Raw genomic sequence first — 24,451 nt, 5'->3', positions numbered from 1 at the left:
ACTGTGCGTGCTAGTGTAGTTGCCTTTCGGGATAGCAAGGTATCAGCTTTGTATAAATTATTCTACAAAAAAAAGGAAAACTGACTAGAGTTTATTTTTGTTTACCCCCTCCCGAAGAATGTAGTAGAAGACTTCGGCTGTGGAGCTGTTCCAGACATCTGACAGAAAGCATATTTTGAGAGCTAAAACCTCTTAGACACATTGGTTAAGACTGGAATCGCTCTCTCCATGTGAACATACATGTGTGTTCATGTGAACATGTGTGTTCATGTGAACACACGTGCTCGTTACGCAGGCTGCCTTCCCGATCCGTATAGATACCGCTTCCCATCTCCCCTCAAAGCAAATACTGCACTGTGCAGTTGCCACTTTTAAATGTTTTGCACACGCTGGTGAGGTTTTTTTGGGGGGCAGGGGGCTTTATTTTTTTTTTTAGTACTCAAATCAAGTATACGACAGTGTGGACTAATTAGTTGCCAAAGGTTATTTTAAAATGGATCTTGTATGCCACATCTTCGGAAAAAAAGTGTCTTAAATGTGTCTTTGAATAGTTTTTTTTCTTCATGGAACGAAAGTTAGGACTTTTTTTTTTTTTTTTTTAACTTAAAACACTTGCTTCTCTGTTGAGACCGTGCGTTGCAGGCGGCTTTCATCTCACAGTAGGGTTTTTGCGGGGAGGGGGTGTAGCAGGAGAATTAGGAACCTTTGGGAAACAGGGGGCTTTTAACGGCGATGCTGGAGGGCGGTGTGTTCAGAGCCCGTTTCAGTCCTTGCGCAGGACACGCAGCAGTGCTGTACCAATAACTGGAAGCTGTTGTTTGGTGGTGGTGTTGTTTTGGGTTGTTTTGTTTTTAATATTTTTGTTTGGGGTTATTTCTTGTTTTTCATTTTGTTTGTTTGAACACAGGAAGGCTTTGAGGACGGCCTCTGCATGGTTCCTAGTGTGTGCTGTGTGCTGGGGGGGGTGGATTTACAATACCTGGGGTTTGCTCTAGGCTCCTTAAGATGTGTTGTGGGGTTTGGTTTTTTTTTTTTTTTTGGGCTAGCATGTCTTAATCTTCAGGCTTGGAAACTGCTTATAGAATTGTGTTGACTTTTTTTGTTCTGCTGTTGTTCAGTTGCACAGAGTTTTTTATATATGATGTACTAGTTTTAACGTTAATTCTCTGTGAACAGGGTTGAGATGATTATTCATTGTACTTTTGTTTTTTTTTTTAAAAAAAAAAAAGTTGTATTCTAAAATTCCCTTTAAAAATCTTGTTTGTATTCTGTTGCAGTGTTACCAGATGGCCTTATGTACGTCACAGTGTTTTGTGATAAGTACAGTAGCACATTTAATGCTTATCCCCCCCCCCCCCCCTTTTTATAGCTGAGAAGTATATTCTTAATATTAGAGATCAATAAACAGGAAAATTCTAGCAATTCATACGGTAAGGAGGGTGGGTGTCTCCTCTAATGTGTATTAGGACAGCTGGAATGAAGAGGGGACTGAACAGGGATCCATTAACCAGCATGAGACTTCTTTGGCTTGGGAATGCTGAGAGTCTTTGAGCGAGCTGATGGCAACTGTGACGTAAATCAGAACAGATCTGTTGGCTTCGCTGCGACGCGTCTCACTTACTCCGGCTGAGAATCTGGGCTTTGCAACTTTTTGTCTATGGCTCGGATAGAGCTGGGGGGAGGGACGTTTAAGTTTTAAATTTTAGAGAACTTGAGCAACCTCATCAGCTGTGGTAATGTGTGACAGTTGTTCTGTTTATTTTTAAAGTGCACATCTGTTTTGGAAAGTGACTTTCTGCTGCCTGTAGTGTTTATGCCTCAATTGAATTTTTAGGTTAACCTGGGGTCTTTGCAAATTGGCAAGATGATGGCTGCGGTCTTTTTTCTACTACAGCAGGTCTGCCATCTCTGCTTGGGGCAGACTGAGCAGACATTCCTGTCAATTAACTTACTCTTTAACTCTGGAATGAATTGCATTTTACTTTCCTGTAATTTTTAGGAGAACCATCAGTGGTAAAAATGACATTGAAAGCAGCACCAATAACCTTTTCAGTTACTCTTTCCAGAACAGAATTGCATTTAAAATATATTCTTATATAAATATATATATGTATGAACAGCAAGTCAAAAGACAAAGCAAGTTCTGTTGTAGTGAGTGTCTTAACTTCCTACACTGGAGACTTTTTCTAGACACGGTCTTTTAGAGACAGCTGTAATCTCACACCGCTTTGGTGCTCTCGTTACAGTTGGGTAAACTTGCCTGGGAGAGAATAGCTTCTCAGTCTGACTTTTATTTTTTTTTTTAAATAATACCTTACAATAAGAGTATCTTAATGCCATTGTGTTAAAAAAAAATGCTGGTATGTAATGCAAGTACATAAATAGCCAAAGTTTTCAGTAATTGTTCAGTGTTACTAAATTTGCTTTTATTTAACCTTCTAAGGTAACATATTGGGAAGACCTTCAGCGTGTTGATAATCATATTGAAGAGAAGTCTGATCAACTTGATGATAGGAGATATGCAGTTATCTGAACACATTTCAGGTTTGAATACAATTTACAGAGGCAAAGTCCTAAGCTGCAAACCTTACTTTGGGGGAAGCGCACTGTAACGACACTTCGGAGTAACAAACGCTGCGTTTCAGGGTGGCGTGTTGGCAGTTGTTATTCACACATAACGAAGGTCTTTCCTGAGAAATCAGGTGACTTTTCTATTGCTTCAATTTTTGTGCAGAAAAAGAGTTAAAAAAAAAATAAATCAATGTATTGCAATCTTTTTTAAAAATGGGGTGGGAATAGTTAAAGAAAACTATTTTATGTAAGAACTGACAGAGGGATTTGCTTTGTATAATGCAAGCTGGCTTTAAAAAAGCATTGTAGCAAATTATTCAAGTCAATCATATGTTAATAGTTATGTGCAACCAGACATGCAAAACAATTGTATTTTTTTAAATAAATATTTTTAACAAAGTTTCTGATCTTTTGACTGTTTGTAGCAGTAGAGGAAACTGAAAGTTCCAGCTGCAGGGCAGCCTGTGCTGTGATAACACGGGAGGTCACTGGACCCTGAGGTAAGCTGTCTGTCACTGGAGTAGGGTTCTCCTGCCTTGGCTGAACAGAGACAGCGATGGACGTGCTGGTGCTGGCTCTGGTCCTGCACAGTCCTTCTGCCAAATCAGGTACTGTTCTCTTCTGGTGAGCAACGCCTTTGGTGAGCAGCTCCCTGCTAGCTACAGTGCTGACAGCAAGGTGGAGAGCTGAATGGTCAAGCACACCTCTCACAAAAGCACCGATGTTATTCTAGCAACAGCATTTATTACATATTATCAATCAGCAAGGACATAAGGTATTTTTCTTTAATAGCTAGCAGTCCCCGGATTGATAGATATGTAATCTGAGTAGGCTTCTTTCAAAATACTCCCTCATTGTATTGTTTTGTGCTCGTTTCCTCTGTACAGGGATAGAGACGATGCTGGTGTGGTGGGAGGGCTCTATTAACGACAGAGTGGGGTTTTTACTGCAAAAGGGGTTTTGCAGTCCACACTTTCTGAATTCTGGGTATCTCAAGGAGAGGAACAGTGGCATCCGGTGGTGCTAGAGAAGAATTACAGCACATAGTGCACCAGACGTGAGCCAGGAGGGCTCCTGCCATCCGTGGCTGAGTTGAGCCCAGAATCTAACGCTCCTGTAGAGGGTAAGACATACTGAAAAACAGAAATGCTAAAAACACTTTAATTTAAACAGCTGTTAGATTCAATTTAAGTTTGAAAGCTAGAACTGGTGAAGGGAGTAGCTGATAGTCTTGGCTAGAAGCAGCTTCAGTTACCCGAGTCCAGTCGTGGTGAGAATCTAGCAATCAATCACCTTTAATTAAACACTGCTTTATATACACACGTACATATGTACATCCACATACAGCAGTTAAAGCAAAAAGGACATGTCCAATCACTCGCTGAAGAAATAGATGGATGTAGCTTTGCACTCCAAAAAAAAAAAAAGTCAGTCCTTTCTTCAGAGCCTGGAATAGGTCATGCGTGGGCTGTGAGTACCTTACAGAAGGCACCTGTATAGTAAGTATTGCACAGGTTAAGCAGCTGGAGACTGGCTCCCAAATACCTCTCTTTAAGCTTCAACTGGAAGCTAGAAATAAAACCACCCTGAAAAGACACTGCAGCTGTAGCTTAAAGCAAAAACAAACCATTACAACACATTCTTGACTCTATAAAAAAAAAAAAAAAACCCAAAAAAAAGAACCCCCAAAAAACCTAATGATTTTAGTAATCAAGAGGCCCTAGCATGCTGAATAAGACACTGTCTTAGTGAACGTGTCTGATACTGTGTAATGTACAGGAATCAACTGTGCAAACACAGGTCCTGCTACCACTGTGCACTTGGTGGGGTCTACAACTGTGCAGTTTTTCCCCTTTGGAAGTATACACGGAGGTGACACATACTCGGGTCAGTGTTGCACAAAAATTAATTCCATTCCAGCATTGTGCTGCAAATTGTAGGGGCTTCTGTACGTTACAGGCCAAAAGACAAGTCTTAAGTTCAATGACTAAGCCGGGAGATATTCGGTCTTCCACACGGAACAGAGGGAACCTCTTCCTTCCCACCCTCTGTCCTGAAATGCTAAGAAAGTTTGTTTGCAGGAGTAACTGTTCTTCCATCATCCCCACCGTCTACTGCAGCCTTCCAGACACCGGCTCCGTCCGATGCTTACACTCCTCTTTTTGGTACACGTGACACAGGCAGCGCAGTGTTCTAGGATGTTTTCTCGGTTCTGACTTACCCAATCTAGTGTGCTTTTGATTGCAGAGAACTTGCATGATTCAGTCATTAAATGTGAAATCATCCTTAGCAGTAATGCTTAATTGCGTGGTGGTTTATTGCTCGTCTAGGGCTTGGCCGCTTCTTTAGCGCTGGTACTGTCCCGTGTCATCCACTACTGCTGGTTTGTCAGGCGAGGCAGCATCCAGATCTGCAAAGTTGACACGAGACACTTCAGCTGACAGTACCAATCCTATCGCGCTTTAAGGGGATGTGCGTGAGCTCTCCCAAACATGATGTTGCTGTTCTGGCACCCACCACACCACCTTGTTTACTTCGCTGGTCATGAAAGAAAGCCGCCCTTTGCAGTCACTGGGACAAGGCTTTTCCCAGTCACACAGTGCTCCTTTTACAAAAGGTAAAGGCAAACAGCATATGCAGACTGAGGCAACATGTAAATAGAAATCTTTTATCAGTGAGGCTTTTCTCAAGAGCCTGACAGCTGCCTTTGGATGGCAGACCCACTTGTTCCCTGGATTTTAGCCAGGGAAGCGCAGGGAAGCTCGTGCGGTCCGTACTAGGAGGACTTTAGCTCTGCGGTAGCATGGCACTGCTGTCACGCCTAGCATCCTATGTGATCCACAGCCCATTCCTACTTTTCCCCTTGCTTCTCCAACAGAAAAGAAAGCAAACCCTGAGTTGCGCCTGCCAAGGCTTTGTGGGCAAGTCAAAGCAGGAAGAGGGGACAGGAAGCAGTGGTAAAATAAACATTTCCTTGCACTTTGCTGAAGTGCTGAGCCCTGGTTATGTAGTGATGCACAGGCTACTCTTCCTCTCATTACAAAGCAGGGCTGAGCGCTCATGCTTTCTTACCTGATGAGGGCTTGGGGTACATCCTGTGGAAAAACAAGAGGAAAGCGTAGAAGGTAAAGGCCAGGCCTCCAAAGATCATCCCACAGACCAGGAAACTGTAGCTGCCCTGATCATGTATAATCTGAAATTGGAGGGAAAAAAAAAAAAAAACAAAGAAAAAAAAAAAGAGCAGACATGTCATCATAGCACTCAAATACCTCATCAGCATGCAGTAAGAGCTTGACTGTTTGATGGCTCAAGGCTCATGCAGTGCTTTTCCCTGTAGCTGTCCAAAACCAGGACGAAGGTTTACTTAGAAGTTCCAGCCAGGTTTCCGCGTGCCTTGTCTGCACTTACCGAGCCCACCAGCAGCTGCAGTACCATCTCTCCGATTCCAGCTCCGGTCACCAACACGGTTGTGGCACAGCCTGCAAAGAAACGGTGCAAGGGGCGTTGGCAGGGAACAGGTACAGAGCAGCGGGGTCAGCCTGTAGCTGCTTCACGCGGCCCTTCCCGTACGAGATTTACAGCTACTTAATGTATGTCCCCATCTAGCGCTGAGAACGCCTCTTCTAACCTGTGGTAGTGCGGAAAGGTAAAAGTTTAAGCCAAAAAATTTCTCCAAACAGAGAGAACCTCTGAGGCTGAGACCTCCTGTAAGAGCTGGCCAAATGCTAGGAGCTCCAGTTCACTGGTAATCTGGATGATGTTTTCAGAACTAGCGCCCCGTAAGCCTCCAAAGCGGACATTCCTGTCAGTCCCCCAGAGCCCTAAAGCTGCGGGAAACGAAGAACCAGTCTGGATCCTGCCTGTAAAAGTTATCAGCACCACGAAGCCGGGGTTTGTGCAGTCTGGTTTTCCGACTACACGCTTGACCAAACGTTGCATTCAAAAGCAGATCTTTCTCCCAGGTCTCTGAGGCATCCCTGGAGAGGGAAGGAGTTGCTAGGTGGTATCTTGAGCACCCACCTTTCAGTGGGTCTCAGTGTCTGCCAGGCGTCCCCAGGTCCCCGCTCACCTTTGTACTGCAGGATGTCCTCGGTGTAGGCCAGCATGCTGGGGAAGGTGCTGCTGAGAAACAGCCCCAGGGAGGCCGTCCCCACAAACAAGAAGACGACGCTGTAGGAGAAAATCAGGAGCAGGAGGAAGGTCAGCAGGACTCCAACCTGTGAACAGCAAACAGAGGCAGCAGGTAAATGCTGAGATGCAGGAGACTCTAGATTTTAATTTTGTAGAAAATAGCCTGGAAAATAAACTATACTAAAAAAAAAAATAAAAATCACAGTCTGAAAAACTGAACTAGCCAGCCAAATAAAAATCCATCTACCTTCGCCGTAAAGAATTTGGTACTTTTTATAACAACTTGGTACTTAACTCTCAACTTTATTAGGTAGACACTTAAGAGAGTATCTGAAAAAATACTTTGCAGCTTTAAATCCAATAGTACTGCTATTTACATGTCTTAATTGCTAATAAGTCTCATTCAGCACGTTAAATAATTAACTCCCTCTCAGTAACTGCCCAGAAACCAGTGACAGGAGTAAAGCCAAAGAGCCAACCCCATTTGAGCAAGGGTTCTGGCCGCCGGTTTGCTGCGGCGTGCAAGGAACGGCGAAACCGGCCGCGATGCTCCGAGCCAGCCGCGGCACGGAGTCGGCAGAGGGAGCTCTGCAATACCAGCTCCAGTCCATTTTTAATTGCTTAGGCCCTGGTCACGGCTGCGTGCGTGTACGCAAGAGCAGCGTGGATTCTAAAGGAACCGAACTCAAGCTGCGGTTTGCTGTAACGCTGGCACGACTGCCGAGAGCTGGGCTGTCTTACTACGCACAGCAACGAGCCGGCATCGCACAAAGGGTTCAATATCAGTCAAATTAAATTTTGTCCTTGGATGGTAGCACTACCGTTGCCTTTAAGGGGAAGCGAGGCTTCCACTCAAGGCTGGAGGCTACTCCCTCTTCTCTCCAAACATTAGCAGCAGCTAAAGTCGCCCTGGCCCCAGGTTTGTTAGCAGAGCAATCGTGCAGTTCAGACAGGAGATAGAGCCAGTAGCGTGCGTCGGGGAGACGCATGGGAACGGCCACATCATATTTCATCTGACCGTAGCTATTGGTACCCAAGTTCTGTTTTTAAAGTGACCAGCAGCAGAAGACATTGGCCCAAATCTTCAAAACATCCCAGCGCAAACTGTCACTCCTGTTCCCTCACCGTCCCGTTATGTATTCTTGGCCTCGCAATATTAACTGTGAAACTTGCTAACAAAATTACTTCTGGCTTAAATAAATTGTACATTAACTCCCTTCTCACTCATTTCTTTTCTCTTTTTTTTTTTTTGTAAACATGAACATGTTGTCTGCCACATCCTCACATCCATCTTCCTCATATATCCTTAACGGGCTCCTTCCTCTTTCTTCCAGCGGCTGTTTGATTAACGTGAGCCACCTCACAGCACATCGGTTTCTTTGACAGCTGCCACAGCCTAAGCAGAGAACGTACCGAACTCTCTGCCTTCCCTTTCCCAGGGCTAGCACGGGCGTTAAATTCCCTGTAAATGCCAGGGAAGACAGCGTGCCAAGTAAATAAAGTTGGCAGACATTCGCTAGCTGCTTTTCACAAATTTTAACATTAGATTAACTGAGGAGCAAGCTCAGAAAAGCAGCGCAATCAGATTGTAAGTCTCGTGCATTGGAGTCAGCGACAGCGGTGCGGATCTACCAGTTCTGCCCGTCAGAGCCCAAACTGGACAGCACCTGGGAGGCGAGCAGAAGAAAAACACAGCGAAAACAGCCTTACCACATTGATGAAGACCATAGTGGCCGGCTTCACTCGGTAGGACACGGGGATGGAGATGAGCCTGCCCAGCGTGATGAATCCCCAGAAGAGGCTGGGCAGGTAGCCGGCCACTTTGTGGACGACGGAGAGGGGCTCCTCCACCGCGTAGCTGTAAACGAAGCCCGAGTACTCTCCCTGCAGGGAAAGCGAAGGAGCGCGTCACAGTGCTGTCACAACGTACAGGCTTCACAACTTTAACTTCAACCTGCCCCTCAAACATTCACAATATCGTGATAGCGCTGGAGAGCCCACCTATGGCTTTGCTACCAAATCCATGAACCTCATTCCCAAGGGTTTGCAGCTGGAGACAGGCTTCCACCAGAAGGGCTTAAGCTCTCCTAAAAGGGCAAGACTCAACAGCATTGCTAGGTAAAATGCATGCTAGGCTGTTAGTGTAGAGATGCTCTCTTCCCTAGGGACTGTCTTGTCCTTTTGGAATTGCATAGTGATACCACACCACATTAAGAACCCAGAGTTGATCATCCTTGAAGATGGAGGCCCTGGAAAGCTCCTGTACCTGGCAGCTGCTTTGTGTAACCCCCAGGACCCTCTGCAACGCCCTCGTAAGACCCAGCAGTATTTTCCCAGGAGGGGACTGAGACAAAAACCGTTGAAAGAAAAAGACCAGCAGCTTGCCAGCCAAGAGCAAGCCTCCCTCGCCCGGACAGACACACTACACACGGCGAACCCCGTGTGACCGCGCCGGCCAGGGACATGCTGCCAGGCCGCTACAGAGACTGCACCATCCCCGCATGCTCTCGCCTTGGATTTTGTGGGCTCGGGAGACCCGTCAAACACAGAGTCAGCATTTCTTACGGCATAAAACCAAGCTGTTCTTGCCTCTTGGCTGAAGTGAGAAGAGACCTCCACCGCGTACACGTAGACAACGTCACAACTCCAGCTCTAAACTGGCTAGGTTACTAGCAGTAGCAATCTAGCTGCAACACCACAGAGCCGAGGAGAAGCCACAAAACCCTCCCAAGAAGCGGGGCACGTATCAGCCTGACCAGGATTGGCTTTGAACGAGCTACCTTGGGAACCAGACTGTGCCGGCAGACCCTCAGGTCCCGCCTGCCGCAAGCAGAGGACACGTGCTGGGTTTGGGCCGTTACAAGGGATTTGGAAGGAAGAAAGCCGTACAGCTTTGCTCAGACAAGATCCCTCCATCAGCTGAACTCACCACAATCCCATCAGTCATGAAGAGAACAAGAGCCCCAGTGATGTGGACTGCGAAGTAGGTGTAAGAAGCCCCTCTGAAGTTTTTGCTTTGGCAGCAGCTAAATAAGTCATCATGACCTGGTGGAAAACAATGCAAAGCAATCTTAGCTGGAACGTCCCCCTGGGCCTGGGTGGGTGCCAGCCCGCCATGGGGATTTGTTTTGGGCTCAGGCTGCAAGACAGAGAGTCACAGAGGACGGCGGACAACGCGGAGCACGGCTAACCTCTGCTGGCACAACCTCCTCCTGCACCTACCTATAAACCTTCAGAAGGAAGACAAACATGCTCATGGGCTGCTGTCCATGGACTGGGATCCTAGCTCTCTGGGAGAGCTGCTACTGCTCATACTAAAGGTGCTTGTGCTCCTCTTCCCATTTAGGAGCTCCGCATCGCTGGCCCTGCTCTTGTGGTCAATAGGAACAAGCCCATAGCACTCAGAGACCCTCATGGTGCTCAGAGCTCCTCATCCTTGGTCCCACCACACAGGAGAGCCCTGCCCAGGATGGCTCCCATTCCTCAGATCAATGGTATTTAACCAAATGAGCCAACTTTGGGAAAGAGGGCGATAAACACGCAGCAAAGGGCTGGCATTGAGGTAACAGCACCCGGAGCCCCGTGCAGGCGAGACAGCTGCTCCCGCACGGCAAAGATGGGATTCTGACCGCTTCCACGGGGAAGGAGGGATTTTGCCAGCACAGACCTGTCTGTCAAAGATCACAGCAGGCAGCGGACAGTCTTCCTGCTCCTCTAAGGATTAATCCCAACTGCATTTAAGAGGAAGATGGAGATCTGAAGAACCCAAAGCTCCAGTGGGTTGTATGAAAATGGGCAGCTGGGTCAAGGAAAGAAACCACCCGTGTCTCAGCTGAGGGAGACGCTATCAGATGAGCACAGCCTTACCAGACACCAGAGAACCCACTCTGTTAGGGACACCCATGATCCTTCCCTGCAGCACCTCACCACATCTCTAACTGCCTCCGCCTTCAAGTATTCCCTAAAATTTCCTTTTATTGTTCAGGTGAAGCCACCTCTTCTGTAATAACACTGAACGCTTCTCCAATAACCCTCAGACACGGTCACTTCTGAGAGTCACCATTTAGCTGAAGAGCTCACTCTGATAGGTTTCTCTTGGGCAGCAGAGAACAATGTCACTATCGTCCCCAAACCAAGCTGTAGTCACGGGTTCAAGAGCAAACTATTGCTGGAGTTCAACTTCTCCCCTCAAACAAGGGCGCCGTCCTTATTCCCTTCAGATCTGTAAAAACCAGCGTTCTGCAGTGTGATGGCTGCTTTTAAACCGAGCGGTCAGCGAAGCCAGCTCAAAACCTGACTGAAAGCCAGACAGAAACGAAGGGGCACAGCTTTCACGTGTGCTTGAACGACTCGGGAGCCCGGGTTGAGTTTTAGGACAGCTTGGAGCAAAGCAGCCTGGAGCCCCAACGGCGGGATACTGATCGCTGCTCAGGGATAACAGTCCCACCTAATTCCACGGCAACTGGGCACCAGATTGTCCGTTTGGATTGTTTGGGTGCTTCTGGGTCACGGGTACGCTTCGGAAAGTTTCCTCCTTAGACAATAGCGAGGGATTAAACCCAGAGATGCTCAGAAACACGGCTTTTCCTCCCCCTGCTCACCCCCCGCTCCTCCAAACCCATCCGAGAGGTGCCCCCAGCTCACCTCCTGCTGCGTGGGGTCTCCGCACGGCGGCGGAGAGATCGTCCTTCTCCGCGGGCCTCGCCTCCATGGCCAGCTCGTCAGCCGGCAGCAGCGGGTGGCTGCTGCTGTTGAAGCACGGCACCATCCGCTCCTTGTAGAGCAAGAAAAACACCGCGATGGGCACCGGCAGCTGGGGAGGAACAGAGAGGGGCAGGTCAGCACGACGAGCCTCGCACAGAGCACGGCCCAGTTCCCCGGGCGCGGGGGCCTTTTCGGAAGCCGTACGCGGCATCCGTAGTGGATGTGCCCGAATTAAGGATGAGCAACGGGGTAAGGAGCCACGGCAGGAGGGATGGAGGCTTTTTAGGAGAGCTAGCAGGGAATAAAAAAGGCTGAGAGCAAACACTGCCAATCCAGAGCGCGGCTGGGGCATCGCCCGACAGTCCCTGTGGGCTGGGGACCTTTCATTCACCTGGGACGGGGACAGGGGCGCTGGAACAGCAGGCACCTAAATACAAACCTCACGAAGCCCTGTACTGGCCCTTCAAAACCAAAATATTCTGGCTTCCGAGCATTTGGCCACTTCTGCACAAAGAATAATAATTTTTAAAAAGTAGCTTTTCCCTGTGGAGGGCAGAACGGTTTTAACGGGAGCCCTTCTGCGGCTGGAACTCTGTGAGGGAAGAGCGAGCTGCTCTAAAATCCGCATTGCCCCCCTCCAGCCATTAGCAGAGGTTGCTCAGCACCTCAGAAGAGACGAGCTCATGGTTCCCCGGCCAATGGTGCTGGGCGCCTTCAACCAGCCCCGCAGCACGGCCCCTGCTGAGGGATGGAGGGCTGAAGAGCAGCGAGCGTCCAGCCATCGCCTGCCCCGCTGTCTCAGAGACCCCCATCCACCCCGGGATGCTGTCACACAGGCTCCTGGCATGCGACGGTCCCGCCGGCACGGTTCCCCGCGGTCAGGGCTCGCCACCCAGTGCCGACGCAGATGGGGACCAGTGGGCTGGTAGCTGCCCACCGGATCCATCGCGCAGCAGCCGCAGCATCGGCTTCCCCGGCACCGTCCTCCCTCGCTGCCACGCGCCGGGGGACGGGCCCACTCCCCGCGCACACCCACGGCTCGGTGGTGCCTCCAAGCCCAGAGGGACTTGCTTTTTTTTTTTTATTTTGGAGGAAAAAAACCAGAGGGAAGCAAATGAAGCTGGGTCTGCCTCTCGCCAGCCTCCCGTCACAACGGAGTGGTGTTTATTCTGCAACAAACTGGGGGAGAAAGCCAGGAAATCCTAGGTGACAGCTCACCCTCCAGCCACCGAGCGCTTGTTTGCTCCATGTCTGTGAGCAAGTGTGAGCCCTCGCTCCAAATTTCCTGCCTTTTGTTGGCTCGTGGCATGATTTAAATGTATGGAGAATTCCCCCCCCGCCCCGCCTCTCTTGCCTGAATTCGTTTATGAGAACTTCATTGTTCTGGGAACAATGGGAATAGGAACAGTTAGTTCAGTCCCATGGAAGAAAAACGCATTTGCTTGATAGTTCTAATCCTTCCGGAGGTCAGGACTAGATTTTATTCTTCTAAATTGCAGATTTTGCAAAAAAAACCCAAACCAAAACAAAACAAAACCCACGCAGAGCGGCTGGCCGTGCAGATAACGTCTCCGGGCACTTCCAGCCTTAAGGAGTGCTCGGTGCCTACGCAGAAAAGGGCCCCAGCTCCGGACTCCCCTGACTCCCAGTCAAACCATAGCCGCGTCCCTGCTCCTCAGACCCTCATCTCCAAAGCAAGCAGGTCCCTTTTGCTTTATCAGCCATGAGCTGCTCGCCAGCGCTGGCCGTTTCTCATAGGAAATGCCCAAAAACCTTAGGGTCACCCGAAATCAAGCGCAGCCTTCCCCCATGGGTGCCACCGCGCCGAGGCCAGCTCAGGAAAGCAGGGAGAAGCAAAGGATCGGGCTCAAGGGCCCCGTCCTGAGCCAGCCCCGTGTCCTGCACACCAGCTGGCAAATGGCCGTGGGGACAGTCACTCGTGGCCACCCGGCCACAGGGGAGGCCAGCCACAAATCTGGGGTGCGCAGAGGGGACGGGGCATCCACAATCAACACGAGAGCCCAGCCGGGGCACATCACACCACGCCAAGGGACAAATCCGTCCCAGAGGAGCAGCCTGCCCTGAGCACAGGGCAAGGACAGCTCGAGGACTGGCCCTTCTGCTGCCCACATGAGCACGGCCGCTGTCACCGGCGTCCAGGTGGGCGCTGAGCCCCTCTTTCCCCGTCCGCAGCTTCCACACGCCCCAACGGGAGAGGCTGGGTGATGACGACGAGCCTCGCTGGCCCCTGGAGCCAGGGCACGTGCCAGGACTCACAGGGGCACGGCCACCGCGCTTACGACGGGATGGCGCTGCTCTGCCCTACAGCAGCTTCGGCTTTCTTGGGGCTGACACACCCGCTGCCCGGCACAAGGCAAAGAGCCGTCAAAGCCTTCCCACCCCGCGGGGAGCCCAAACGGCGAGAACCAGAGAGGAGCCACGGCTCCTCAAATAAGGACACCGCTCCTCAGAGCATCACCCAGCCCCCATCTCCCCCCAGCCCTCCTGAGCAGGCAGGAATTTTGGTGCCGTAACCAGTTGCTCAGGAGATTCCTTCCCGGGACAACTCCACTTTGCCTTTTCCAGCGGGAGGTTTTTTGTTTTTCTGGGGAGGAGAGGGGCACCCGAGCACCCTGCGGGGAGCCCGCGCGGGCTGAAGGGCAAAGGCAGCCCCGCTGCTCCGGCTCCGGGATGCTCTCCTCCCCACGGCAGCTTTCAACCGCTGTTACAAACCCAACAAGTCCCTGCATCACGCAGTTAAGCGTGGGTATAATCCGGGCTCCTTCCCTCCAGCTTCTATTTCGGTCTCTCCCCGCAGCAGCACGGGATTGTTCCCTCCCATTGTATCCAGGCTACTTTTAAGCAACCTAAGCACAATGGAGCGTCCCGCGCTTCCCCTGGGAAGCCACCTTCCGGACAAACACATCCCTCTCGGAGGAACATTTTCCTCATTTCCAGCCCCTTGGAACGGGCTGGGTGATGACATTTCCGTTCTGTGGGAAACTGAATTTTAAAATATGTTTTTGTTCCAAATCTGGATGAAAAGCCAAAATTTTCTCTTAGAATGAAAAATTTTGGCTGGGAGTCACCCAAGCACTTCATTTTCCTGATGTTGAACCATTTCATTTCACTAAAGCAAAAACATTTTGCTTCAGTAACATCAAAACAACTGTCAGCTTTACACATCGTGTTCGTACCAAAGTCAAATCGAGACATTTCCACTTTAAACAAAGCAAGAAATCAAAATTAATCATTTCAGCTTGTGCCTTGTCAGAATACACACAGCCCTGGGAAAACCGGGATGGAAATGTGTTTTTGACCATTTTATAACGAAGTTGCTGGTCCCAGCTTCCATTTCTGCAGCTTCCTCATTTCATCCACTTCCCTGGGGTCTTAAATACCAATTATCATCATCGTTCTCTGGCGCTGACACCTCAAAGAAGGGTCAGCAGCTTTGGGGCTGAGCTGCTCTCCGTGTCTTCAGCCAGTGTCTGGGTTATTTAGTTTAAACAAGGAACCGAGTCAGCTCCCTCCGCGAGGCTTTGGCAACGGGACACGCTGGAGAGCTGCGGGCACAGAGGGGGTCCCACCCTGGTCCCAAAACGTCCGTGGGATGCTGCTAGGGGGTCCAGCAACCACCCTCCCCTTCGTGCTTCGGATAGCAGACGCACCATTGTATTCAAAGCAGCTGTTAAACACTGCCTTCAAAACTAAATTAGTTTGCTGAGGATTGACTGGCAAAGCAGATAACGCTCTGGTGTAATTAAAAGCACGTTTCCCACGGCGCGCGCAGAGTCAGAGGTAATTAAAGCCGGCTTCTCCTCCTAGGCAGGGCGCATCCTTTCTGCAAAGAAACTCATTACGGCACCTGCCCAGCTGTTTCGCTTGCCTTTTCTTCTCCTCACATCAGCAAAATCACAAGCCTCTGCCTAATGAAAGCCCCTGCACTAGGAGCTATGTTTCAGTTATTCAGCAAATGGCAGACCGAGAGCACAAAGAAACCTGTTCCCCTTGCCCGGCGCAGACGGAGCGGTGGAAGACCAAGGGCTGCTCCTTGGCCTGGGACAGGGAGGAGCATCAGCGCATCCTTAGGCTCTGGCAAGAGGGCAACGGCCAAACCGGCACAGGGGTGGGGCAGCAGGCAGGGAGAGATCCGGGATCACCCTTCGGGTGAGCGGAACACCAGCCGGCAGCCCGTTTATAACGGGTGCTCTTTATGAGCAGGCACCAGACTTATGGCACGAGCCACACGTGCCGGGCTCTGCTCTGCCACAGAGGGGACCCCAGGACCCCTGCCAGCAGGAATTCCCACGCACGAAGCACAAGCGAGCACGCTACAGGTTTTGGGCAGAGCTGCCCTGGGCATCAGTCCCGGCACAAACAGCATCACTCGGCGGGCCGACGCTCGCTGCGACAACGCGCTCTGCTCTTATCGCTCCGGATCGCCACAGACAATTACACGCACGCTCGCAGGGCTCCTGCCGCAGGGAAAGGCCAGCGGCAGCTCAGCGAGCTCAGGACGGGCACAACGACGGCTGCAGCCCAGCAAGGCTGTGCCAGGACCAGCTATATTTAGCCATGCTGGGATTCGGGTATTAACTGGGGGGTGAGGCAAAGACACCCCACAGCCTGCAGGCAAGAGCAGATGCTGGAGATCCGCTTTGGGACTCAGCAGAGAAGGTGGAAGGGCACTAAACCCCTTCTCTCTCACAAAGGAAGGGCCACAGAGCTTTCACATCGGCTGCCAGTCTCCAGGGAAACATAACAAACAGGCAGAGATGCCCCAATCAAGCTTTCAGCACCAGTAACTCGGTTCGTCAGCGGGCACCTCGCCATGAATAAAGATGCTGCGACTCGCCCTCCCGCCAAGCCATGCCCGTGCCACTGAGCTCCACCCCAGAGCGGCCGCACAGGGAGGAAAAACTCACGGCTCTGAGCGTAGTTAGCTGGTATAACTCCTGGAGGTACAACCTGCTTCCAGAGAGACCAGACAATTCCCACAGGACAGTACGCCAGCCTTATTGCATCTGACGGTGCAGCGACCACTGGCTCGGCTTTGCAGAGTCCTGCCCTAAGCATCTGCTCCTGGCTAGGACACTGGACAAAAACCAAGCCTTCGCTGTGCACCAGCACAACCATCCTCACACCTCCTTCCATCGCCAGGACCACCTAACAGGCACCAACACCCCCCAAACACCACAGCCGTCTGCAAAGCCAAGAAGCAGGGATGTCCCCAGGAACAGCCTGGACCGCTCCGGCTGCAGCACTTACGTTGATGAGTGCCATGATCCAGAAGGCGTAGGAGACGCGCGTGACCACCATGCCTTTCATCGGCAGGTCGTAGTGAGACAGGTTGCCTGGATGGTGAGGGACCAGGGACTTGCGGATGTGAGGGAGGTTGCTGGAGGCGTTGGCCGTGGAGTTTGAGAGGATGCAGTTGGTGTCCGAGAGGAAGGGATCAGCTATCAGTGGGCTTAGCAGCGCCCCGAAGCCCACGAAGAAATGGAGGGCCTGCAAAAGGTGAGACACGCAAGTTGAGCAGGGGGGTTTACTGCTTTTGTCTGCACAGAGGCTGGCCAAGCCCCTCACTCCTCTTCCTCAGAGAAGGAAGTATGGCCATAGGGGAGATGTGGGCTCCGTGCTCACCTGCAGGAAGATGGCCGAGTCCTTCTGGTAGATCTTCACCAGCTGCATGTTAGAGATGGTGTCGATGCAACCCATGGCCAGTCCTGCCACAGCCATGACCACTGCCAGGACCACCACATTGTGGCACAGAGGGATGATGGCAAAGACCAAGGAGATGGCCAGCGATGAGGCGAAGAGCGCAAACAAGGACTGAGCCAACCTGAGACAGGGAAAAAGGAAAGACGGGACAGAATTACCACCATGAGAGCAGCATCCACACCACAGCCCTGCCTCCCATTTCCAGCCCCAGCTCAGTCAGTGGCATAGGCATCAGCAGGAGACGCGCCCATGGGTGTAGCTCCAGCACACGCTCTTCTCACAAGGCGAGGGAGATGCTACAGGTGTAAGAGGCTAAACTGCCACAGGGTGAGGTCTCCAAGAGGCAGATCTTCCACCCAGCTTTTGTGGGGAAGAGTAACCATCCCTTCAAATGCATGTTCTGCAAATTTCAAGGCAAAATAAGGCCCAAGAACCTCCCCTTGTCAACTGGGCCAATCTGGGAACGGAGAGGGACACGGGTATGTGCAAGCGAGGCCACATCGTGACTTTTGAGCAGCTCCAGGGCATTTTTCCCACAGGGCTGTATCGCAGGAGCAGGCACGAGAGCTGCTGGGCAACCCCAGTTCTCAGCAGGGAGAAAGCTGCTGGCATCCACATCCCTGTGTCATCCTGGACCTGTCTGCACGTCCTGTCCTCCCTGGAGCACCAGGGAGCCGCTGCTGTTCCCCATCCGTGCCGTCTCTGTGCCTGCAGCATCGTCCCTTTTCCCCAGCACGATGGGGCAGGATGCAGCACCACTTCCATTCCCAGTGCAGGCGGCCACTTTCCGCCGGAGCAGCCCGTGGGATGTGCACGGTAGAGGGTAAAGCCGGCGCGCGACATCCCGAGCCTGGCGGCAGCGCGGGCAGGCTGCTCTCGGTGCGAGCCAAGCTCTCGCTGGAGAACGGCGCCCGGGCTGGCACCGTGCTGCTCCGGAGCTGCCAAGTGGAGAGGCAGGAAGGAAGGAAGGAAACAGGGACCAGACAACGAAGCACTGAAACCAGCAGAAAGATGGGACTCTAAAGCCACAGCAGAGAGCAAGTAGCACAGGGAGGTCCCCCTCCCCGCCCTGGGCTCCCAAACCCTGGCAGGAGCCCCTTCCCAAGGCCAGCAGCTCGCTGCAATGAGATGCAACTGGGGTCTGCTGCTGGGGGATGTGGGGCACAGCTGTCTGACCCCAGCAAGGGACTGGTGGTGCACGGGTGCGTCCCCAGCACAGGCACGTAACCAGCAAGCAAAACACCTTCGTGCTCTGCCCAAGGGGGAGGGGAAGGCTGGGAGGAGGCAGAGGCTGGAGCGTGGCTGCCGGGCACCACGCTGCCAGCCCTCCCGCCCTGCCCGCTCGTCCAGAACAGCCTCGGCCGTGTCACTGCGCTCCTGCGTGGCCCTCATTCATCTGCAAACCCCTCGTGCTTACACTTCAACGGCACCAGGGACAAAAACTGGCCGAGGGCACGTCTCCTTTATCCTCCTGCCTGGTGGCACAGACCCGGCTGGACCAGCTCCTCGGCGTGCTCCCGTCTCCCAGCACGGCCTCGCTCGCCCATCGGCCAGCCCGCGCTGGGGGAGGCGATGTTTTGCAAAGCCGTAACTACCCGTCTTCCTCCGACAGCAAAATGGTGAGCCAGCGTGGGATTTCTGGGGGAGGGAGGCAGCACGGCGAGATGTGCACAGTCATGGCAGGAAAAACAGCCAGCGAGCGAGGAGCTGTTTGGAGCCTGGAGAGACAAGGCAGGACTCTCCAGGGTACGGCGGGAGGGAGAGGCAGAGGCAGCAGCAGCTGGCGAACGCGAGGCCGGGAGCGACGGGGAGACGCGCACCAAGACATCCCAGAAACGCCTCTTCTCCTCCGCAGCCCTGGCAAAACAGCCACGGCGCTGCTCACGCTTGGCTGGGGAGCACGTTCATCACTAGGGTTAAACATTAATTGCAGATGGTGTTATGTCCTTAAAAAGCATCGAAAAGATCGCCTCACTTCTCCCCAGCGAGCAAAAATTCCTGCCTCCAGCCATAAGATGTTCATAACACGATCACACCCCCGCAAACACCAGCACCCACAGCCCTGCCACCCCCTTCCCTGGCTCTGGCCTTAGCGGGGACCAAGAAATCACTGGCTTCCCACGCCAGATCCCCAGGACGGAGTCGAAGGATGCTGCTCAGCACCAAACCACCAGCTGGGGGATTTCTTTAGAAACAACCTTCTCTGAAAGCATCCTTAAACAGGTACCCCACGACTTTCAGAGGGGTCTTGATGATGCGAAACCAATGCACCCCTCCAAAGGGCTTGAAAAGCAACCCTGATGTTATGCCATGGTCCGGTTGCGGACATCACTGCCCTCCCCACCACTAACTGATCCCCATGTCCCGGCTGAGCAGATGCACAGCGGGCTCTGTTTCAGGAGCACCCAGAGCATGTCCTGGCTCCATCATAAGGCCTGCGGGAAGGGCTGCAGCTCCCCCCCGGAAGGTTTAGGTCAGTCTCCTATCACAAATTGGGAGGGTCAGGCAAAGCTTCCCCTCCCCTTCCCACCCAATGCATCCACACCCCCACCTCGGTGTTCCAGCAGTAGCAGGCACTCTTCAAGTATTTTTCCCCACCCCAGGGAGCATTTTCCAAGTCCCTCACATCAAGAAGAAAAATGATAACAAGGCTAATTCAGAGACTTGCGAACCTGATAACTAAAACCCCTGAGGGGACGAGGTGAGGACACGGAGAAAAGAGGAAGCATGGATCATCCCACATCCACTTTCAGGCGCCCTTGTCTCCAGCAGCAAGCAGCAACCAGGCTTGGGGAGCATCACCTCCCCGGAGCAGCTCCTGCTCCAGTCACTGCGCTCTCTGCTCCTTCAGCCACAAAAGGCTTTATTTTAAGTGTCCTGTGTGCACCAGCCACACCACAGAAACCCTCAGAAGACGGGAGTCTGAAGGGCAGGGAGAGAACAGGGTCACCCGCTCTCAGCTGACGTGCTGCGACGTGCACAGGTGCCCGGGGTGAAGATGAAAGAAAGGTAAAAAGGTCCCATCACCAGCACCCCCAGGTCCCGGTGTGGGTCAGCCCTTCGAGCAGAGCCTGCTCAGGGCTCCGGCACAGCCACAGACCCACCAGCCCCCTCCTCTCCCCTGCTAACACCAGTGGGACAGGCTCAGGGCTGACCTGAACGCTGGGAGCAAAAGCAAAAAAACACCGGAAGGCAAACAAAAAAAAACAAAAACAAAAAAAAAACCAGGAGAACACAAAAATGCAGTTTCTGAATTAAAATAAATAAATAAATAAATAAGCTGGGGCATGGGTGCTCAGTTACTCTGGAGCTATTGTCACAAACGCGCGTGGCACAGAGGGAGCGGGACTTTAACTTCACAGTACAAGTTTAAAATCCAACAAAATGCAAAAGGAGAAGGGGAAGGCAAGGGAAGCCGGAGGGAGAGCAGAGGGGATGCAGGAGCACAGAGCTCACGCAGTGCCAGGGGCCGGGGTGGATTTACCGAAGAGCTCGCATCCCGCTTGGGTTTCTGAGCCCAGGCAGGGCTCAAGCCCTCTCGGCACCCCCACCCCAGCACCGCTGGCTGGATTTGCGGTCTCACAACACGTCAGGCACTTCAGAGAACCTAGCCCGGGTAACACCAGGAATCAAGAGCCTTCAGTGTTCTTCACCTGCCTCCTTCCTGAGGGCACCAGCTGCTTCACTCGAGGACCCTCTACCAACACGACAGCAGCACCTGGGCTGAGCCAGGGCATCCACTCCACCCAAACCCCAACCCCACTCCTGCAAATACCCCGAGAAAAGCTGTATTCTGCTGCAGAAGGGCTTGTAATCACAACCCAGCGAACCCCCAGCACCAGTTACCAGAGAGCAGCAGCCCGTCCTGAACCCGAGCGTGAGCCTAAACGCCGTGCCCAGCAGCTACGGGGGAGATGCTCTTCCCACAGCTCCGGCTCCGCACCTCCCTGCAACCCAGGGAAGGGACCGCACGGCAAAGCCGGGTGTCCAGTGCAGAGCACCACGGGCAACAACCGCATTTCCACATCACTCGGGGAAACTCGCAACGGCAAACTTTCCTCTTCCTTGAAATCTTGCACAAGAGGGAATTCTGGAGCTAGTTCTGGCAGTCCAGGCTCGCGCTGTTACAGGAGGGACGGGTGCCACCATTATGCTCTGTCCTCCCAGTGCTCCAGGACTCCAGCGGGGCCAAGGGAGCAGAGACAACAACCCAGCATTCAGCAGCTTCTCCAGTGAGAGGAACCAAGCTGTTATTTAGGTCCCACCATCCCTTTCTACCACAGAATCCAGTAACAACACTGCTTTCCCTCCGCAAGTCCATCACTCAGAGCAGACAGCTCAGACAAATACTTATTTTAATTAAAAGCAAGCAATAAAGACTACGTTCCTCCGGCACTAGAAATTAAACACAGCTCGCAGCCAGACCTTGCCTCAGCTGGCTTCCAGGCAGGCAATGCTTTGGGATCCTCGACCAGCAGCCTTCCACCTCCTAACTGGAAAAGATGACCTGCCCAGTGCTCCTCCCTGCCCAGCACTGGGACCAGCATAATTTCATTTGTAAACCCACAGCATGGCCCAGAGGTAGAAATCCTTAGCAGGACAGCTCGATGAGGGGACGGTACAGGAGCTCGCAGAGCCGGAACAGTTAATATTCTCATCCAAACCCACAGTCTGTACGCGGCACCGCTCCGAGTAACCCCCTACAACGCTCGCGAGCTGGAACTATCCGAAACACGCCCTCCTGCAGCCTCCTCACGGGGCTCACAGACATGTCGCAAAAGCCCATCGCTCCGAGAGGCTGCGATCACAAACACATCCTGCTTCCTACCCACAGCGAGCAGCAAACGCGCTCTTTTCGCCGGCGTGCTGCTGCAGAGTTCCAAGTTTGGGAGTCTCGGAGCGCAAAACCCCAAACGGGTCAGAGTCACCGGCCGGCCGAGGGCAGGAGCTCCGGGTAGGAAGCTGGCAGCAGGAAACAATTCTGCGTTTTCCTCCGCTGCTCTTTCAAACACTTGTGAAGCAGACCGGGGGCTGGCAAAGGCACTGCCCACTGACCCAGCGGTCCGTGAGCCACAGCAGACCCAGGGCAAGGCTCCCACGTGCCACCCCCATTCCCATCCACCTTCCTCGCCCGGCACAGCTGCTCCACAAAGCCTTTGGGCTCCATCCAGGCAGGGGGGCCGGGACAGTTCAACGCACCAGGACCGTAATTTAACAGGTGCCCTAATGCCGCCTTCACTAGCCTACACTCCACTGTTCACGAGACAAGAGTTTAACAAAATATTTAAAAGCCCATTTTAAAGCAGCGAAGGGTTCACGCCAAATTCTCTCAGGCACATGTTAAACACACACATAAATAGATGACGTGTGTGTCAGAGACACACGTTACATCACTGCCCGAAGAATTAGTGACAATGTAAATAATCAGCTGATTCTCAGCAGAGCAGAGCTGTCACCAAGCCTCAGATCAAACGCCTGTGTGGCTCTCCTGCGAGTTGAGCCATCAGGTATTATTTTAAACACACCCTGGACAGACGGCTCAGCGCAAATCCCCGTTTGGTTCCTTGCTGGCACACGAGGGACACAGCCGAGGCACTGCCTCTGCCCTCGTCCCCCGCAGCAGCAGGACCACGAGGACCGCCAGCATCTCGCCTTCGTTTGCCCAGACTCCTGGGGGAGCGCGACAATACTTCAGTTTCTCACACCGAGGTTATTAAAACAGGCTTCCAACAATAGTTTTGCAACCAACAATCAGGTTAAGGCAAACACCCTCCGGGAAGTTCGGGCTGGAACTTCACGCTGAGGCGATCTCTGTCCCGAGCTCCGTGGGTACGGATCTGCGCAGAAGAGGGGAGCAGCCCCACAGGGGCTTCCACCCCACACCTCCCGGGAAGCCCCTGTCCCTCCACACCTCTCCGGCCAGAGGGCTGCAGACCCTCCGGGACACGCACGGAAAGCTCCACTCCAGCAGGCTTTTCCCACGCGGATGGCAGCATCCCAGCTCAGCCATGCAAAACCCACTGGGATAAAAGCAACCCGCTCCCAGCCCGGGAGAAAAAGCTGGGATGGGGGTGGGAGGCTGCGGAGAGAGCCAAGCCCACCCGCGGGAGGTGCGATGAGTTTGCCAGGCGCCTTACGTCCTCTTGAAGACCCCTCCGAGGCAGCTGCCGAGCAGGAGGCAGAACTGCTGGGAGAAGAAGACCCAGGTGATTTGGGAGAGGGAGCTCTGGGTCTGGCAGCGCAGGTCCAGCAGCGTGGGCCCCAGGAAGCCGATGCAGAGGCCGAAGCTGAAGAAGACGCTCCAGTAGGTAAGGGTGGGCTGCAGGTTCCTCCGGAACCGCACCGACACCCGCTCGTCCCACCACATCGTGGGCGGGGGGCGGCCACGGCGATGCGGCTCCCGCGCCGCCCGGCCCCGCTGCCGGTCCTATTCCTGGTCCCGGTCCCGGTCCCCTCCTCCTGTGCAGGATGTGGCTCCGGAGCCCGCGGCACCGCGCCGGGCGCTGGCTCCGCCTCCGGGAGCCGGGAACCGCCGGGGCTGCGCGGGGCGGGGCCCCCTCTCCATCCCCCCAAAAAGCCGCCCCGAGGGATCCCGCTCCAGCGCATCCCGCCCGAAGGAGCCCGAGCCCCCCCGCACCCATCCATCCCCAGCATCCCCGCGGGGTTTGCATCATCTTGCCAAAAGTGGGGCAGCCCCCGGGCGGGACCCCGCTGCGTGGGGGACGAATGGCGCTGAGCCGCGAGCACAGCCAAGCAAGGAAGCCCAGAAATCCGCCCCCCCCCCGTTTTTTTTTTTTTTTTCTTGCTGCTGACCGTCCCTGCCGTCTCCCACACCCGAAAATAGGTGCAACCGTTCCAGACAAATGCAATTAAAGTTGCCCCTTCTCTGGACGAGGAGCACAAGATGGCTGGGGGAGGGGGGTGCGTGTGTTAAAGCCGGAGTGGTGCATGCTTACGCAAAAGGTCTCCTCAGGAGGATGGATTTATAAATATTTCACCTACTTCAGCCAGGAAAGGCTAGCGATTTTTAGAACACGCTTTCCAGGCAAACCAGGGTGGATGGAGCTCAGCCACGGCAGAGGGCTGGCCCCGGGCACACACACACATCCCAGGTCCCTTCCCACGCCGGCAGACCCCACGCGTGTACTCACACGTCCTGTGACCCGTGCCTCAGGAATGCTGCTCCAGGGCTGTACGTGCTCATTTCCATCTGGACATAGCTTAATGTTTAGCTAATCCAAATTGCTTCCCAGTCCTTGTTCTTCCCTGTCTGCGGCATCCTCTGCAGTCTTCCCAGAGGAAGGAGAGCAGGATCATGTCC

The 24,451-nt window shown here is 53.0% G+C and overlaps 1 protein-coding gene across 3 annotated transcripts; it reads right to left on the bottom strand.

Annotated features, from left to right (window-relative positions):
* Positions 1–414: 414 nt before the first annotated feature.
* LOC147598001 (solute carrier family 60 member 1-like) lies at positions 415–23,642 on the bottom strand. 3 transcript variants are annotated; one of them, XR_015260963.1, is made up of 11 exons: positions 23,268–23,639; positions 17,053–17,251; positions 16,678–16,917; positions 11,347–11,515; positions 9,632–9,747; positions 8,413–8,586; positions 6,641–6,788; positions 5,980–6,050; positions 5,644–5,764; positions 4,793–4,981; positions 415–4,624 (listed from the first exon to the last, which is right to left on the bottom strand). XR_015260963.1 is itself a non-coding variant. In XM_086765391.1 (10 exons), the coding sequence occupies exons 1-10, from the start codon at positions 23,495–23,497 to the stop codon at positions 4,917–4,919; spliced, it is 1,533 nt and encodes a 510-aa protein (XP_086621517.1). In that variant the 5' UTR covers positions 23,498–23,639; the 3' UTR covers positions 4,647–4,916. The 3 variants fall into 3 exon arrangements, 1 of the variants encoding a protein (XP_086621517.1); XM_086765391.1 differs by lacking the exon at positions 415–4,624 and having other exon boundaries at positions 4,647–4,981; XR_015260964.1 differs by lacking the exon at positions 415–4,624 and having other exon boundaries at positions 4,955–4,981; positions 6,641–6,741; positions 23,268–23,642.
* Between the last annotated feature and the right edge of the window lie 809 nt (positions 23,643–24,451).

The sequence above is a fragment of the Chlamydotis macqueenii genome, chromosome 23 (assembly GCF_036417535.1).
Source record: "Chlamydotis macqueenii isolate bChlMac1 chromosome 23, bChlMac1.mat, whole genome shotgun sequence".
NCBI classification, from domain to species: domain Eukaryota; kingdom Metazoa; phylum Chordata; class Aves; order Otidiformes; family Otididae; genus Chlamydotis; species Chlamydotis macqueenii.
The sequence above is the reverse complement of the archived record's forward strand: the minus strand, read 5'-3'. Positions and strand labels throughout refer to the sequence as shown.

Coding starts and splice junctions, on each gene's coding strand:
- LOC147598001 (XM_086765391.1), bottom strand. CDS start 23,497: ATGTGGTGGGACGAGCGGGTGTCGGTGCGGTTCCGGAGGAACCTGCAG. Junction 16,918..17,052: donor ACTCGGCCATCTTCCTGCAG/GTGAGCACGGAG, acceptor CACCTTTTGCAG/GCCCTCCATTTCTTCGTGGG. Junction 6,051..6,640: donor GGACATCCTGCAGTACAAAG/GTGAGCGGGGAC, acceptor GTTTCTTTGCAG/GCTGTGCCACAACCGTGTTG.